Genomic DNA, 19,406 nt, shown 5'->3' with positions numbered 1-19,406 from the left:
GTCACTCATTGCAGATCAAGATTATGGGTGTTCTTATACAGCAGTGGTATATCTACATCCGCCCCCAAAGACCAAGGTTGTAGAGGATCAGGATTGTGGATCCTCTTGAACAATGATGGTATATTTACCACAACCAAAACCCGCACACAATCAATCACACAAACCCCCCCCCCCCCCCCCCCCCCCCCCCCCCCCCCCCCCCCGCTTCCCCGCTCCCGAAAACCAAAACAAAAAGAAAAAGGTATCCTACTTAGCACAAAGCACATCTGGAGCATTGCCCTCTCTGCACTTGCAGTTGGATCCTAGCAAGTGGCATTGACATATACCTTCTCCCACTCCCTAATGTCCAACCATCACTTTCCCCGTCTAGTATTAGATAACTTACAACATTAAATTTGAGGCTTTCGAAAGACCTCACTTGTGATTTTTTTGATTGGGTCTCATAATGCACATGACTTTTTCCTCCTACCACATAAGGTCTGTATATTTTTGTTGTCTGTATGGCATTGTAGTAATTATAAACATCATACCTGGCTACCTAACATGCGTTCACTCCCCTAAGTTTCAACTTTGTGGAGCACCAGCTGAAATGCCCCACCATTTCCTTTGGGATTGTCATGGAGTTCAGAAAATCTGGTTTCACAGAGTCAGCCTACCTTCCTAAGTACTATGCATGCCCACAACCTATCACAGAGCGATTGCTTGGTTTTTGGACTCAAACAATGCCTTGCAATACACCAGACATCTCATTTTCTCATGCAATCCAGACTTCTGCATATGCTGTGACCCATATTTAAGTTTCAACATTGTGGAGTACCAGCTGAAATCCCTCACCATTGCCTTTGGGATTGCCATGGAGTTCAGAAAATCTGGTTTCACAGAGTCAGCCTACCTTCCTAAGTACTATGCATACCCACAACCTATCATGGAGCGATTGCTTTGTTTTTGGATTCAAACAATGCCTTGCAATACGACAGACATTCCATTTTCTCATGCAATCCAGACTTTTGCATATGCTGTGACCCATAATCCTACCCAAACATTTAGACCTGAGAACCCTCATTTACCAGTGGCTTCAGATACGGGACCTTATAGCTGATCTCACTGCTCAGCAAACAAACATGGCTTTTTCCCCTTGGGTGCATGAGAGGTTTTCTGCACGAAACAACCAAATCCACACTATGTTTCGCAAAATAATCATATCAAAAGGATTCTTTTCCCCTAACTTCACTGCAAACATGTTATTGAGTTGAACAACTTACACGAAAATTTGAACACCAGTCAAGCTGGCATATTTGCGAAGAATGCGCTCTATTGTGTACCACTCTTTCCGATCTTGTCCAGCATGACTGCTGATACGAGGCATGTGTATTGATGCTGCAAAAGATGGTTTGACCAATCCACATGTTACACCTTATATTTGTTACATTCAGCAAGTTCATGGATTGTATGCTTTGTGTGAAGTTGAGACAGTTGCTGCTATAGAAACTACTAACTCATGTATGACCACTGCAGACTCTAAGCTTCAAAACCAATTAAGTTTTTAACACATCCTCACCAAAACAAATCTCACCAATCATAAAAACATGTAGTGTGCATATTTGAACTTCGCAGCATGATAAATTTTAGCTACTCATGAAGGAAACAAATTTTCATTCAGAAGCCTAGGTTCAAAATGCCCATGTTGGAGCATATCCCAACTTTAGGTTAGGACTATCAAGTTCCATATAGAAAGTTCCTCTTTTCTGACAACCTTCAAGGTTTGGCCAAGGTAGTATCTATCAATTACGTGATGGTACATAGGCTTCAAAGTTTGACTTCATTACTGTTCCATTACATGGTGTATGGTGAAATTCCATCCATGAAGGTGAATTACAACTTCAGATTGGAGGCCGATTATTAAAACTCCTGACTTCCGCTTGGGCTGCATTAATCCACTGACTGAGCAGATTAAAATTAAAGGATGGAATAGTTAAAAGTACATTGGGACCCCAAAACACTAAATCAAGCTTGACAGGTCAGCAAGATTCCGTATACATTCAGTAGACAGAGAGATGACAAAGTTATCTGAGGTACATCAAAATCTAAATAGCAAATGTATCTGGCCAAGTCGTACATGGGATGCTCTTATCCTCCTAGTGGAAACAGAGTAACCATAATGGGGTCCAAATGCTTCTGATTCTGGAAAATAGGGAACTGCCCAAATTCTATTCCTCCATCTTCACAAGATGTATGAGACTACATGAGGCTAATTCAAATCTAATCAGCAAATGCATCTGGCCAACTAGTACTGTATAGAGCTACAAAGCTACATCAGGGCTATAATAAATCTAGTGCAAGAGCTTTTTTCTCTGAGAAAAGAAAATTCTATTAATAACACCTTGGAGAAAATAGTACATGGAATTTTGTAAAGAGTAGCTAAATGCATCACAAACACAATAGTTGTGGGAATAACCAATCTGGTGGGCTATAATGGCAGACCATCTGAGGGAAAATATGGAAAAAGTTGCCAAAGTCCTAGCTCCAGAGGAAGGCCTCTCTCCTTCTCATCCTCTCAAAGCCTCCCTACATCCTCTCTGATCTCGTGTGGAGATTGTGGATGAGCTTTGTCCAAATCCTCGAGAGAGTCTCTGTTGTGGATACATCCAGCATGGCTGCCCTCATGGTCCAAATATACCAAGCAATAATACTAGTAATCAGCTCCCATCTATGACAGTGTCCTTGGGTCCACTATGCTTGTGAGTAATCTGGGATGGGGACCTCGCTTAGATATTGTCCCACACTACAACCCCCAAGGTCTCAACCATGGTCTCTGCTATGCCACAGAATATCCTTTTGAGGGCCCTCCTCCATACCTCCTAAGCTCTAGGGCAGTCCCATAGACAATATCTTTGTATTTGCTCTAGCTCACCACATCTTGCACATGCAATTAGGTCTCTACCATATCCAAGCCAAGTACGAATTGCTAAGCTCCCATGATCTAATAGCCATAGGAAGACGGATGTCTTCCTAGGCCTAAAGCTGTCATCAAGCTGCCTCCAAAATATCTGATAACATATGGTCTGAATTGGCCAGTCTATGCTAATCGGAGGTGGACGCTAGTTGTGCTCTAACCCTACTCAATTGAATCCTCCCCCTCGACCTAGTAATGTAGGCAAAGAATGCCATGTCCCATGGCCTATCAAGAAATGGATGGGGGAAGGTGCAAAGATAGGTGGCGCCCCTTTCCGAAGGGGCAATCCCTCCAGCCCAAAAGGCCATTACACTAAATACCAAGCATTATTCATGAACCTATCGAATATACGTTTGGTTGTTAATTTTGGTTGCATGCTTGAAAAAGCATGCATGCAATGCTCTATTTAGCATGTCAATTTGTGGTTCGTCTGAAAAGCTTAAGCCACACTTTTTTGGATGCACAACCTCTTCTCTCTCATGTTTCCAAGTGTTATTGGCGCTTCCTAACAGAAGCACACGGTTGCGAGCCATAAGCTATCTATTGTCATCCTCAAAAGTCAAAGTTTCTGATTCTCTATATACTTTGTTCGTCACTTGCGTACAAACTTCCTGTACTCTTATTGCATGCTCATCCTCTACACCTATGAACTCTATCTAATCCAAGTCCTTTCGTTGGAAGTGGCTATTCTTCTCAACGATAAAAGCAAATGTATTGTCTCTCTTAGTCATAATGACTGCAAGAAAGATGTTCCATGCAGAGAAAAGACAAACCCGAGTCTCACAAGGCTGCATCCCTCCTCCAATCAGGAGCTACTCCCTCTATCATGACCCTAGTCATAGCACTAGCTCCCCTAAGACCTTGTAGGCTCTACCTTTGAGCCTCCTATGGTAGCACATAACATGCAAACCAATCTCCCATTGAGACAACTAGGCACTAGCTCCCCTAAGACCTTGTAGGCTGTGCCTTTGAGCCTCCTATGGTAGCACGTAAAATGCAAACCAATCTCCCATTGAGATAACTTGTAAACAAAACCTCCCCCAAGATAGAGTCCTCTGTCCGAAGTGTCACCCAATTCTGATCCCAAATAGTGATTAGAGAGAAGAGACTACATTTGCTTCTACAAATTTGACCTCAAAGCTGCTCCTTGAGTCTCTAGTTCTAATCTCCTGAACAGTCCACCAAATGCTAGGCTGCCAAAGTCCTCCATCTATGCGTGTGATATACTCAAGCCTCCCTATCAAAAGTTTCTTCCAAGGCTCCTCCCTAGAAAGACCCCTAACAATGAGCTTCACCTAGCCAATGCATTAGCTAGACAATGCCTAATAAGAAGTGACATACCATATGGTTGCAAGAAGAACCTAGTTTGTGATCACTGCTCTCTTTGCTAGTGAAAGCCTTGTTAAGCTCCAATGGAGCTTCTCTTTGATGCTCAAGAAGAGGTGCCAACCATTGCTCTGAGGTAATATTAATCCCCACATGGCATCCAAGACATCTCATTGCGGTGATGGGGTCCCACCAAGAACCCAAGTGAACTCCTCATCCGCCCAAGCAGAAAATTATGTAAAAGCATCTAACTTTTGCTTGAGAAAATACACCTACATGTATCTAGAGAAATTGCCCATAATCAAAAAGAAATAAAGGGTGCCATTCAAGGTGGAAGTGGGCGTCGGTCCACAAAGATCAATGTGAATCAATCTTAGAGGAGCCACAACTCTATGAGTGGATTACTATGGAAATGGGGTATGATGCATGACAGCTTCAAGCATGGAAGGCCCTTCAACATCTATCAATGTGATAGCTCATAAAGGGAATCATACCCAAGATGCCCTAAGAGGAAATACGAAAGACACTACACTTGAAGACTCCCATGTGGTGGCTAAAGCCTAGAAGCAATGCTTCACTGCTATTAGCTCAGAGAGAAAATGAGTCATGCGGTATAGGCCACTAGGTTGTGCCTCACCACGAGCAATCTCTAAACTAGTCTGAGATTTTATGATCTCGACTGTAGTTGGTGTAAAGAAGACTACTCACCCCAACTGGCAAAGCTACTAGACAGATAACAAGTTCACTCCAAGCTAGGGGACATCATAGATATCATCTAGCATAGTGTGATCCAGGCCCTAGTCAATGGGAAAACCAATGCAGCTGTGAGCCTGAATCTTGATCAAGGAGTACTCTCCACAATCCAAGTGGGTACTGATATACTCGGCTGTGACAAATGGGCCTCCGCAATCACCTCATCGGGAGGCAACTCGCAAATGTAAACGAGACTCGCATCGTGAAATGTCTCTAAAGAGACGATGTAGGCCTCAACAAACCACTCAAACAAGTCCTCTAGCATTGAGAATGTTGTCGACTGTAATGGCTGACCGATGGCAATGTGAGTCTGACCTCTCCACTGCCCTTGAGATTGGTTGCTACCACCCTCCCTCCCCTACTGGAAATTGCCCGAATGGGGGATAGGGGTTTGGGACTTGGGTTTTGGCTTTGTACCTCTAGCCTTTGATCAACACTTGTCATCAAAATGGCCAATATTTTGACAATGTTGACAATACCTATTTTTCTTAGGTATGCTCTGCCACCCAGATTTGAGAGATGACTAGGTGTTCCCTTAGGTCTCACTAGATTGATTTTAAGTCTAGGTGGAAGTTTGAGAATTATTGCATTTTCCTTGCTACCCCTTTGGGAAAGAAGCAACAAGAGCCCCCTCTACAAGAGATGCCATATGAAATTGATTCAACAACCGAGCATAACATAGTAGCTAACACTCAAATTCATAGAACATGGGCATAATGAGTCATGAGATCACCTATTACACAAAGATAAAATACTTCCTTGGAGCTCGTTTAGGAACATGTGACCTAGTCATCAAGAGACTTACGGGCCCTTGTAGTGGAGAATTCAACAAGGAGTCACCGATACTTTGCTAACTTGACCTTCAAGTCATCCCCAGTAGGAGTCGAGTGTTCCTAGTGCTTGGACGTGCTAAGTCAAAGTGATAAAGGTAGGAATGAGACTCATGTAATAAGCCTTGCATCTGCTCAACAATAGTAGAGGCGTTCCTAGCCTTCCATGAGCGGACAACCTTGCATGGAACAAGTGCAGGATCAGATTGGGGTTTCAACCCCTACACAATATTCCATAGATTTTGTGAGTCAAAGACATGTCTCATTAGATTTGATTAAGTAGTATAGTTAGACCTGTTAAAACGAGTCAATTCATTAAATGAATGCTTGGCTAATAAGGACAAAAAACCATGAGGTGTCTAAGAAGATGGGTAGAGTAGTGTGTGTAAGGTGGTGGAGATGGAGGAGGTAAAGAAATAGGAGGAAAAGAGTAGCTAGAAATAAGCCGTGGGTGTCAAATGAGTGCTAATTGATACGGGGACACTAGAACATGATGTTTCCATAAGGTGTTGATGGAGGCAGAGGCACTGGGACACTGAAGCCCTGTCCAAATGTCAGCTAGGATATTGCAGAATGAGCAAGTGGTCCACTAGGTAAACCCATAGATGTGAACTATGGTACCAAATGCTCTACACTCGATATTGTTTCTATGGCGGAAATAGCCCGAAAGTGTGTGTGGGAGGACAAGATTCCATCATAGATACAACACCTAGATAAGAGAAATGAGAGGTCCTAAATGTTGTGCCTAAGTGTGAGGAACCCCGGTGTGGTGTGTGAAATGTAATGACCTGTACTTAATGGAGGCGGAAAGAAGTGTGCAATGGAAGATGAGGAGTGGGTGGAAAATTAAATGGATTTGTAATTGATGTAGTAGTGGGAAATGAGTTAGGTTCCTTTTGTCCATTAAATGCAAATGATGAAAAAAACGATTCACCAAAATCAAATTGACCATGAGATCTAAAAGTGGAAGGAAAAGATAGAGAAGGAGCACTCACCAATGATTTGTGCATCTTTAACTTACATTTTTTTTCCCAAGAAAATAAATTTCTATTAATAACACCTTGACGAATGACCTAAGGCAAAATGCGAAGTACAAGGTGTGAAGAAATACCATGACACAAAAATATAAACTAAAGCATCCTACAAAGCATAAACTCAGAAGAACACACTTAGGGTTAGGATAATTTGGAGACAATGAACACAGAGAATCCGGATGAATGAGTGAATACTGAATATACAATGTCATGTAGCAAACAAATTGTGCGAGAATGAAAACTCTACCCTGAACTCTTGTGTCTTGAGGACTGAGGCAGAGGTGTTGAGCGGAAGAGTTTGTCGTACTCCTGATGGATCTCAAAACGCAGCAAAGGCAGCTTCTGAGAGTCGAACACTAGCAAATGTACCCAAGAAGGTTGGATTTGATGCAAACAAGCAATGAGGAGAGATAAAGACCACAAACGCATGTACTTGAGGAGAGAAAAACTAGGAAACAACTAGAGACTGAAGGCGACAGTGCGGGAAGTATAGGTGATAGCTAGAGGAGAGAGAAACTCAATAAACACAAATGTCTAACAAGTGGCGATAGCAGTAAATACAGCTCTAGAGGACCAGGTGATAGCTCCAAGGTGAAGGCGACAGCCAACAAGCAAAGACAAAGGCTAAAATCTGACGCTAGATGGTAGCACACAGCAAGGGGAAGGCTTGACCACAATGTTCTTTGCGAACGAGGTGTAGGCAGCAAAGATACAGTACTTGAAATCTCCAATAACGAGATTGAGACTAAATGGAATATTGTTCTATAAGCGATCTTGGAAATTCACCCAAAACATATCACCACCCTTGTCCCCATATTTATAATGGCAAGATAGCTTTTCAAAACCAACATGGAAGTACCCCAATAATGGAAGTAAACAAAATAATGCTAGTATAAGTTTCAAGGTTTGGAATAAAAACAATATGCAAATTTAAGGTTTGTAGTAGAGTGACTAAAAAGTTTCTAGGTTTGATGAAACATTTGGGCTAGGAGTTATTATTGAGAAATCAAAAACAAGATTATAATTTTAATATTGGTTATGAGTTGGAGCAACCCCGCACCACCCACCGCTAGGATTGCTACAAGCACTATCATCTAATGCTCTTAAAAGGGTTTTCTATTGTTAGGCTTTTTTTTTTGTTGGTTGATGCCTCATTGATGGCAATAAAAACATGCCTCTATGAAAGTTTTCCTAATAACATAACACATGCATAAAGGCAACCCCTTCTCATCCTACCATGGGATATTTTCTTTGTCAAGGATCATAAAATTTTGAACATAATACCACTATGATAACCATCTTCTCTTACATTTGCCAAATTGTTTGTCAAATATACATAATTTTGAAATCTTTCTTTCAAGAAATTGATAAAACTTCTTTCATGGTAGGAGACTACTTGGAAGCCTTAGATTTTCTAAATCATGGTCATGGAGAAGTGGATTCTTCATAATTAAGAGTCAATGAGGTTCCAAGAGACTATGTGGGCTAAATCTACCACGTTAAAGCTCAAACTAGAATGTAAGGATAAAGAAACAATTTTATATTACCTTAATAAGACATGGAAGAGTATCAAGAGGTGCATGAAGCCAAACATTTTTTTTTAATCAAGCGGGTGATTCCGCAAAATACATATTTAAATTAATAAACATTTATGAGTTTAGAGTGCGCACTCGTAATAAATTAAGGTTAGGATTGATTTCTAACCAATTTATTTTTGTAGCTGAAGACTGCTGGGTATTCACTTTTATCGGTTTAATTGTATTATTTTTCTAACAATTGTGAATGCTTCAGTTGATGTGTAGAGCAAGCAGCGGTGGCAGTGTCAATTTTTGATGGGCGTGTATCTTAGGCATGGCGCCGCACCATTTAAAGACTCTCAAACCACGAACCACATTAGGGATTTGATTAATTAAGCATTTTTGGGTTGTTTAAGAGGTTAATTCAACATGTAATACTTATTTTAGCTCAACACAAGGAACTCTGTGAAGAGTAACTAAGTACATCACAAATACAATGGTTGTGTGAATAACCAATCAGGTGGGTTATAATGCCAAACCATACAAAGGACAATGTGGAAGAAAGTGCTTGAATCCCATATCCGCAAAAAAGCCTCTCTTCTCTTTCTCATCCTCTCAAAGCTACCTTGCATCCTCTCCCATCTCCCTCAGAGTGTGAATGATCTCTGTCCAAATCCTTGATAGAGTCTCTGTTGTGGATACATCCAAAAGGTCAATGGCATGGCTGCATCATGCAATCCAAATATACCAAGCTATGATACTAGCAATCAGTTCCCATCTATGGGAGTGTCCCTAAGTCCATTGTGCCTGTGAGCAATCCAGAGTGAGAATCTTACTTAGATGCTGTCTAATAATGAGAAAAGAGTGGCTCCCCTGAAAATCCTTATAGCCACATACTAGGCCTCTATCTGTAAACCATGCTATAGCCACCCAAGTAGCCACCATGGTCTTTGCTATGCCATGAAATACAATCCTGAGGGCTCTTCTTTGAGTCTTTTGGGCTCTAGGGAAATCCCAAAGGCAATGTCTCTCTGTCTCCACTAGCTCATCACATCTCACACGTGCTACTGGGTCCCTACCGTATCCAAGCCACATACTAACTACTAGCCTCTTGTGATCTACAAGCTATAAAAAGAGAGAAATCTTCCTAGGCTTGAAGCTATCATGTAGCCTCCTCCAAAAGTCAAATAGGAACTCCTTGGTGATTCCCTCTCTGAGCCAATGGGGTGAGGCTATTGGCTGTGCTCTGACCTTGCTCATCTAGATTCTCCTCCCCAACCTGGTAGTTTAGCTAAAGAAGGGCACATCACAAGGTCTATCAATTACTCTTATTGAGTTCGAATGGAGAACTCTATCTTCTTTAGGGCTTATGAACCAATGCTTGGTTTGAAGAGTTTCTTCATCCTGAGTTTGACCCAAATCTTGCAGAAAAGAAGTAGGAGCAAAAGTATGAAGCTGCATACCTCACATAGGAGAATAAGAGAGAGGCATGGAAGACAGTTTGTACTCCATGCTCATGTCCACGTTAGGATGGCCAATCCCTTGTGGTACTTCTATTCTTCCTACAAAATCATTAGATTGATGCACCAATCTAAAGAGAAAAACTCAAATTTACCTTCAATCTCCTATTGAGCTCGATGCACCAAGATAAGATCGTACTCGGCTTGTGTGATCTCGTAAAGTCAAAGGACTCCATGGTAGTCTAATGACTCTCTGACTATGTCAGATCTTTGCGGAGCACACTGTGTGACCCACTCTGGATCAAATCTCAATGTGCTAGGCTCAGAAGCATCATTTTGTGGTGAAGATGTGTTCGAAGTCATCTACCCTTTTGTGGTTCTTTTTTTTTTCCCAAGAAAAGAGAAACCCTTCTGTGGTTCTATCTTTTGTGAGGAGCTTTTAGAGCAAGGCCAAGGTTTTGCAAAGAGTACTTAGCTTTAATACCATGTAAAGAAATGCTCTAAACATAGAAAACACAAGACAATCGTATGACAAAGCACAAAGTGAAAACAAAAAATAGTTAGGGTTAGGGTAACTCAAAGACGATGAACATGATGAATGAAAGAAGTGAATGACCACTGAATATACAATGCTCATACAGCAAACAAACTGTGCAGGGAATTAATACTGAATCTTGGACTCTCGTGTCTCAAGGATTGAGGTAGAGATATTGAGTTGGAGAATGTCATACTCCTGAATGGATTCTGAAACGCAAATGGCAGCCTCCACAAGTGTTAGACACCAGCAAAAGCAACTGGGACAGTTGGATCTCATGCTAGATAGGCAAAAGAGACTATGCTGAAAACACAGCTGTCAGAAAAAGAGAAGACAGTAAATGCAGGCAGCTGGAGTGATAGCAATAGCTGGGAGAGTGATGCTGATTACTAGGCGGCAGTTGGAGCCGGAAAATGCAGCAGTAGGCCTGACACATCAGCATAGGTTGCCTGGCTGACAGCAGCAAAGAGAGGGCTGAAAACAGTCACAAACAGTATGGAATGGCTGGCTAGCAAGCACCTGATTATGGAGGGTGATGATGTGCAGCGCTGGCTGAGATATCCTCTGCAAACAATGGGCAGCAAAGCTCTATCGTGTGCAATCTACAGAAACTAGATTAAGGCTGAATGGAGGACAGCACACCTATTCATAGAAAGTTTAGGTCCTCAACGATCTAGAACCTCATTTTAGGGTTTTTACATTGATTAAGCATGTTTTGGTGCTGTTTAAGAGGCTAATCAGCATGTAATACATATTTTAGCTCAGCATTGCACTCTTGAACAAAACTTGCTTGGGTGGTGTGGCTAATGTTTGGCATCAATGGGGCTTGTCAAAGACCGATCGCCTTTATAGGATCTTGAAGGCAATTCCAAGCAAAGTGATCAATTTCCACTCTATGATCTCCACACTATTCGTGCTTCAGTACAAATAAAAGCATCTTTCTTCCTCGTATGCTTAGAGTCATCCTACAATCTTTTCCATCCCCAATGCAAGGTATGGATAATTAGAGACAATCTCTACAATGGAAATGTCCTACAAATCAATGGCACGACTACATCCACAGTCCGATGAGCCAAGCAATAGTATTAGCAATCTACTTCCATCTATGGCAGTGCCCCTCAATCCACTCTATCTTCAAGAAAGCCTAGTATGGTAATCATGCTCAACTGCTCACCAACAATGACTCCCTTGAAAATCCTCGCACAATAATGCTAGGTCTCTATTCGTGACCCAAGCTACAATCCCCCTAGTCACTATTATAGTCCCACTTGTAACATAGAAGATTATCATCAAGGCTCTTCCCCAAATAACTTGAGCCATATGGCAATCCCATTCGTAGTATCTATGTGTGTCCTCTAGCTCTCCACATGTCACACTTGCTATAAGAGACCTACATCTAAGCAATGTGTCAACTACTAGACTCTCATGTGCATATGAAGAATAAAATCTTCTTCGGTCATCTAGTCTCTTTCAAAAGTAAGCCATGAAAGTTGAAGAGATGTCATGTCTAAATTAGTGTTATGTATCAATTGCCACCACTTTGATGCTGCTCATCTATGAAAGGGAGAGACGGATCGAAGCTTGGACTCGAAAGCTATGGCGGGAGAGCAAGAGCAAGAAAGAGAGAGACAAGAAATGGGAACTCCAACAGTCACAATGTGTGACCGGGCCTTCCTTTATTCAAACTGTCACTGAAAGAATAAAGAATAAAGCGACGGTGACGGGCGCTCGCCACCTGCAGTGTGCAGTGGCGGTGACTGTCAGTGTAATAATACATGGGCGGCTAGGCGGAGACGCCTTTACCCCCAACAACCTCCCACTTAAAGGCGAATCTGCCCTAGTGAGGAGTGAAAAGAAAAAGAAAAAGACAATACAACATGTACACATGTACAACAGGATGAGGAAATACATCATCTCATCCCACGCCCATCAACCTCCTGAGGAAGGCAAAGTGCTCTGTAGAGAGGCTTTTCTAAGCAAATCTACAGGATTCTGGCGAGTCGAGATCTTGACAAGATCAACAGACTTGTCCTCAACGACCCTACGTATGAAGTGATACCTCACCTCAATGTGTTTTGTCTTCGCATGGAAGATCGGATTCTTGGCCAACTGAATAGCACACATAGAATCCGAATGCAATGTAGAGATAGCATCAATACCAAGGTCCGCAACCAAACGACCCAACCAAATGGCCTCCTTGCAAGCCTCAGTGGCTGCAACATACTCGGCCTCTGTAGTAGAAAGGGCCGTACATTTCTGCACCCTGGACATCCAAGAAACAACACCTCCAGCATAGGTGAATACATAGCCGGAAGTGGACTTCCTACTATTTGCATGTCCTGCATAATCAGAGTCAGTGTACCCCACGACTCCTGTATCCTGGCTGCCATAGCAGATGCACATATCTGCAGTGCTCTTCAGGTACCTCATAATACCCTTCACAGCATCCCAATGCTTCTTGCCAGGTGTAGCCATGTAGCGTGCCACAACACCACTGCAAAGGCAATATCTGGACGAGTGGCTATCATGGCATACATAAGACTGCCCACTGCGGATGCATAGGGAATCTTGGCCATCTCGACCCTCTGCTCATTTGTCTGCGGACAATCAGCCTGTGATACCTTCACATAAGAAGGCAATGGACAACCAATAGGCTTTACATCTTGCATGCGGAAGCGCTCAAGGACTTTATGAATGTACTCTCTCTGTGACAAGTAGAGGAGTCCCTGATGCCTGTCGCGTCTAATGCGCATACCAAGTATGTGAGCGGCCTGTCCCAGATCTTTCATCTCAAAGCTCTTCTTGAGCTGAGCCTTAAGAGCATCTAGCCCATCATGAGATTTTCCTGCTATCAGCATATCATTTACATAGAGTATCAAAATCAATAAAGAACCATCACAGGATTTTTTCGTGTAAAGACACGGATCCATAGCACTCCTGCTGTAGCCCTGTGACTGCATAAATGCATCAAACTTATGATACCACTCCCTAGGTGTCTGTTTCAAGCCATAAAGACTTTTCTTCAATTTGCACACTAGGTGCTCCCTGCCAGGTTCTGCAAAGCCCTTAGGTTGCTCCATATAAATCTCATTATGCAAGTTCCCATGTAAAAAAGCCGTCTTGATATCCATCTGGTATAAATCCAAGTCAAGCTGAGCAACCAAAGCCAAGACTAAGCGCAGGGTGGTCATCTTAACCACAGGAGAAAAGACCTCATCAAAGTCCACACCATGCTCCTGCTTAAAACCCTTTGCTACCAATCTAGCCTTGTATGCCGACTTGGGGTGTCCAGGGGTACTTTTCAGCTTGTACACCCACTTGCATGGCAAAGCCTTCTTGCCCGTAGGCAAGGAAACCAAATCCCAAGTCTCATTCTTATACAAGGAGTCTATCTCAGACTGCATAGCTCTCTCCCAGGAGTGACTGTTACCCTACGCATAGCCTCATCATAAGTGAAAGGCTCTTCTGTATCTATAACCAAGACATAGTGCATCGAGGGCTGAAATCTATCAAGTGGACGTCTGTCTCTAGTAGACCGTCTCACGGCAGGCTCTGCTGCCTGCCCAGTTACCTGTCCAACGCCCTGACCATAAACATTTGCTGCAGTTGTAGGCTGTCCAACTGGCTGTGCGGGAGCTCTCGGCTCCTCCTGAAATATGACCCTGCAGATCTCAACAACTCTCTCAAGCTGCCTATGCATCTTGTCTTCATGGAAGACTACATCACGACTGCGGATGACTTTCCGCGCCTGCGGATCCCAGAGACGGTAACCCATCTCTCCTGCATCCCCATAACCAAGGAAAATGCATTTGACACTCTTAGGATCCAGCTTACTTCTCTTGTCCCCGGGCACATGGCAAAATGCCTCACATCCAAAGACACGGAGATGTGCATAAGAGGGAGGTTTTCTAGTCCATACCTCCTCTGCAACCTAGAAATCCAAACCACTAGAGGGTAATCTGTTTATGACATGCACAACGGTACTCACTGTCTCAGTCCAAAAGCTTTGTGGTAGGCCTGTGTGGCTAAACATACTACGAACACGCTCCTAGATGCTTCTATTCATCCGCTCAGCCAAACCATTCTTGGGGGGGGGGGGTAGGTGACGGTCAACTGACGCTTAATACCCCTCTCATCACATAACTGCTCAAAAGCATGTGAGACATACTCACCCCCATTATCTGTCCGTAGGCATTTTAGCCTATACCCAGTATGATTCTCAACCAATGCAAGCCATCTCTGAAACAGAGCCAATACATCAAATTTCAGCTTAATGGGATAAGCCCAAACTTTTCATGAAAAATCATCTATGAACGTAACAAAATACTTTGCACCACTCATAGACTAACAAGGCATGGGCCCACAGACATCCGAATGTACCAATGCCAAGAGCTCACTCATGTGTGGCCTACCAGACTTCTTATCCGTAGACCTAGTCTGCCTGCCATAAAGACAATGCTCACATGAATCAAAACATGCATAATCAAGGGGCGGTAAGTACTGCAAACCAGAAAGCATTTTCACTCCCTTCAAAGATATATGGCCCAAACGAGCATGCCAAAGAGATACATGTAGGATAGAACCCACAAACAAAACATGATCAAGGGAAAAAGCTGATACAATCAGGAGATATAGGCTGCCAGCCTTGGCACCTCTCGCAATCACAAGTCTGCTAGAAGTGATCATCCATGCAGAGTCTCCAAAACATACATGATATCCTGCGTCATCAAGTTGTCCAGCTGACATGAGACTACGTGTCAAAGCAGGTACATGACGTACATCCTGCATAACAAAATTGTTGCCAGAAGGAAACTGCAACCTAACATCACCAATGCCCACAATATCAAGAAAGCTATCATCACCTAAGCGCATAGAACCCGAAACAATACGGTATGAATGAAACCACTCTCGACAAGGTGTCACATGAAAGGACGCACTTGAGCCCAAGAGCCAACATTGTGCATACATAGAGTGTATCTCTGTCATCTACGAAGCACTAGAAGAAGCTGCTAGGATATATTTATCATCATCAATATCCTCAGGTTGCATAACATTGATCTCTTCAATTTTAACACTGGACTTTGTAGGCACTATGCTGCGATCAGAAGACTTATCCAGCACTTTGTCTTTCCCCTTATCTTTGCGCCTTTCATTGCGCAGTTCATGGCATTGTGGCCTAATATGGTCATTTTTCCCACAATGGTGACAATTAACATCTGCATTCTTGCCACGGGATTTGCTACGTGACTTCCCACGAGACTTGGACCGAGATTTCTGAGAATCCCGTCCACGGCCACTACCACTGCCATGATTTCCATATCTATCATTCCTACCTCTAATTGTCATAGCATGCGACACAAGAGAGGCATCCAAATTCTTACAGTTAACCTCTTCCTGCAGAAGAGCACTCTCAACATCAGATAATTTCAAGGTAGCAGTAGAGGCACATAATGCAGTGCGGAATACATTCCATGACTCATTAAGAGTACCAAGCAAAAAAAGAGGAGTAACATCCTCTGCAAAAGTGATGTCCTGCGAAGTCAAGTTCTTGAGTATAGCATGGAACTGGCTCAAGTGAGCAGACATAGTCACATTCTCCTTCATGCGCAGATATATAAGCTGCTTCAGCCAATACATCTGACTCACTGGACTTTTCTTGTCATAGAGATTCTTGATCTTATCCCACAACTGCCATGCACTCTGTTCTTCCTCAAAGACATTGTAATGAACATGTTCTGTGAGAGACAACAATAGTGGACTTGCATAATTCATCAAGCTCAAGCCATTCTTCATCTGGCATAGTTACAGGCGGATGTCCGCTCAACCTCAAAGGTTTGATCTGCGATTTTTGCACCAACACCTACCAAATCTGGCTCTTCCGATAAGAGTAATTCGTCCATCAAGCTTAGTGATGTTGAAAATAGCATGATCAGTGGACGAACTCGACATAATGCAAGCTAGAAGACTGTAGACAATTCAAAACAGCTTGCTATTTACTGCAGAAAATGACAAAAAAAATCACCAAAATCGAGAGAAAATGGCGAGAAAAGTGTAACCAAAGCTGTTGCCCACCAAGTACTAGTGAAAGTACATCATTTCAGAATAGTTCAGCATGAAAAATCCATGTCAATCCATACATATATGCTTGCTGTAATAAATTTCAGATTTCAGTAAAAGAGAGCTAACAGTGCCAAAATCGGATCCCAAGGCAATCAAATATTGCCAAGACCAAAGCAGGCATCATGCGGGCATAGCATAAGCATATGACGATCGATAAGCATGAATCCAACACCCAAGTATGTCATACAAACATCTGCCAGTGAGTAGGCACATCCCCCCAGTCAACGGGACAAAGTGTTCCTGCCACTACCAAAACTTGAGACAAGTAGGTGTCAGTTCACAAAGATACGGATCCAAAACTGAGACTCAGCTCATAAGCGTACAGTGAACCAAGACATATAATGTATCATCCCAAAGGATAAGAAATCCCAAAGTCTCAAGTGTCTGTAACTGCTCAATAGCATGTAACTGCTCAATGCATAAAAGTACCGCCTGCTCAATGTCTGATAAGCATTCAAGAATGCTCCCACTGGCACAAAAGCCGTATGTACGAGCTCAAGAGCTCAAGCCAAGGCAAGACACAGTGCCAATGACATAGGTCCAAGACAATACATCAATAGTACATCCCGAACATGTAGGCGGTAGAGCATCCGTATGTAGAATCCATAAGCATGTAAGACATCAAATACATCCCAATCTAAACTCTGACAAGCCAAGTAACATCAAGACTACTCCAGATAATCCAAAATGCATCCAAGGTAGAGCTTCAATGAGCACTCAAGCTCAACGTATGCATAGGGTAATCAACCGTGACATGAGCATCAAGCCGTAGGCAACAGGTATGCATAAACCAAGGAGCATCACTGTCAAAGCATATACCACTGTCAAGCACGAACCATGTCAATGAGTGCGTAATGTCAAAGCTCTTCCAAAAGCATCCGGAATGAAATCCAAGCTCGAAGTCGTATCCCAAAGATCAATACTTCATGGCATATATCCAAGACATAGGCCGGAACCAATAGGCATAACCCAAAGCATGTAGAATAGCTTCAGCCCACTTTTATTACAGCATGAAATAACTGTCAAAAACTGAGAAATTTTAGTCCCAAATCAGTGCCAAATGGTTGCCAAACAATAGGCATACATTCCCTTAACATGTAGGCATCATACGGGACCAACCAGGCATCAAATGACAATGCCGAGCAAGCATAAGCATCAAATGTTACTGTAGCACTGTTATAAACTGTTTGTGGACTGTTATGACAGTCCCAAAACAGTGCTAAATCAGCCTAGAAGCAATGTCAATGCTCAGCCTTCAATACCAAGCATCAAAACATGTGCAAATGCCTCAAATGAACCCTGTGGAAGTGCCCAATGGCCTGGAGCTTGAGGAGGATCGGGTGTGAAGCAGATGGAGATCAGCCTGGAAACAGGCACAAACAGTGTGCTGCTGTCCTGGGGGGCCTGCAGCCCACGTGGCACAACTGGGGTGGAGTAGGGGCTCAAGTAGGTGCCCAAGGGGGTACACACCAAGCCTCAAGGGTTCTTGAGCAGGGGCAATGAAGATATGAAGTAATGGAGCTTCAATGGTGGCTGCCCCAAACTGTTCACAGCCTATGTGACCTGAGAACTGAAGTAAACCTTGAAGAAAATAATCAAATACCTCTAATGTAATGCCCTGAAGGTGCGCAACAATGCCGGGAAGGTGCTCGGGAAGCCGGGAGTGACAGGAGCTCGAAGGAGTCGGATATGGCTGCCGGGAAGGAGACCCAATGCGAGCAGGGAGTCGATGGGAAGCTGAGAATGCCACGAACCAAGCTTAAGAGTTGGGAAGCCGAGCTCTGATACCAGTTGAAAGGGAGAGACGGATCGAAGCTTGGACTTGAGAGCTATGGCGGGAGAACAAGAGCAAAAAAGAGAGAGACAAGAAATGGGAACTCCAACGCTCACAATGTGTGACCGGGCCTTCCTTTATTCAAACTGTCACTAAAAGAATAAAGAATAAAGTGACGGTGACGGGCGCCCGCCACCTGTAGTGTGCAATGGCGGTGACTGTTAGTGTAATAATACATGGGCGGCTAGGCGGAGGCACCTTTACCCCCAACAATCCATATTTTCCTCCCTACCCTAATGGTGCAACCAAAGAAGGATAAGAAGGTTTCTCCCTAAAGCTACTCCTTTAGGTCCCACTATCATCTATGCAATCTTCTCTAATACGCACAATGCATAATAGCATGGGTCTTCTAGCTTCCCAGCCCAATCCATCCCATCCTTGTACAATTGCAATCACATCCCCAAGTTGAAGCCCCTCATGGTAACATGGGTTAGCAATTTATATCCGAAGATCCATTCCTTGATAGGCCACGCGATGTGGCCTTGTTTGGCTACAATACCAGGCCAAGGAGGAGGATTCAAATGAGTAGGATCATAGCACAACTTGCGACCACTTCTTATTGGAATGGATAGGCCATCTCAGATAATTTCTTATCATGCTTTTGGAGGAGGCTAGATGATAGGTTTGGGCCTAGGAAGATATCCCTCTTCCTACGGCTATTAGCTCACAAAAGGTTAATACTGGTACATGGCTTGGGTATAATAGGGTCCCAGTGGCATGTGTGAGATGTGGTGAGCTAGAGGAGATGGAGAGACACTACCTATAGGACTGTCCCGAAGCTCAAAAGGTATGGAGGAGAGCCCTCAAGATAGTCTTTCATGGCACAATAAAGACCATGTTTGTGACTTGGGGGGCCATTGCTTGGGTCATAGACAAAGTTCTAGCATATAAATATAAGGATATTCAAGGGAATCGATCATTTTTCTTCGTTGGACAACATTTGAGTAGGATCCCCAATCTTGAGTACTTAAAGGCACAATAGACCTTGGCACATTGTCATCGATGGGAGCTGATTGCTAGTAGTATTGCTTGGTACATTTGGAT

General features: G+C 43.2%; 1 protein-coding gene across 4 annotated transcripts in view; it reads right to left on the bottom strand.

Annotated features, from left to right (window-relative positions):
• ASG3 (SNF2 domain-containing protein / helicase domain-containing protein) overlaps nt 1-19,406 on the bottom strand; it is a 164,752-nt gene that overhangs the window by 4,104 nt on the left and 141,242 nt on the right. For 2 of the 4 annotated variants that reach the window (XM_087690912.1, XM_087690913.1), the window contains 2 exons: nt 1,263-1,377; nt 1,068-1,155 (listed from right to left, as the gene is read on the bottom strand). In XM_087690912.1, the coding sequence (XP_087547038.1) occupies nt 1,068-1,155; nt 1,263-1,377 (203 nt within the window). Of the gene's footprint in view, nt 1-1,067; nt 1,156-1,262; nt 1,378-19,406 lie in introns of those variants that run through there. The other 2 variants (XM_087690914.1, XM_087690915.1) reach the window with 1 other exon arrangement.

This window comes from Lygodium microphyllum, chromosome 13 (genome assembly GCF_053477565.2).
Source record: "Lygodium microphyllum isolate KBCC chromosome 13, Lygodium_microphyllum_v1.1.10, whole genome shotgun sequence".
In the NCBI taxonomy this organism is placed as follows: domain Eukaryota; kingdom Viridiplantae; phylum Streptophyta; class Polypodiopsida; order Schizaeales; family Lygodiaceae; genus Lygodium; species Lygodium microphyllum.
Note: the sequence above shows the minus strand (reverse complement) of the source record. Positions and strands in the feature narration are given on the sequence as shown.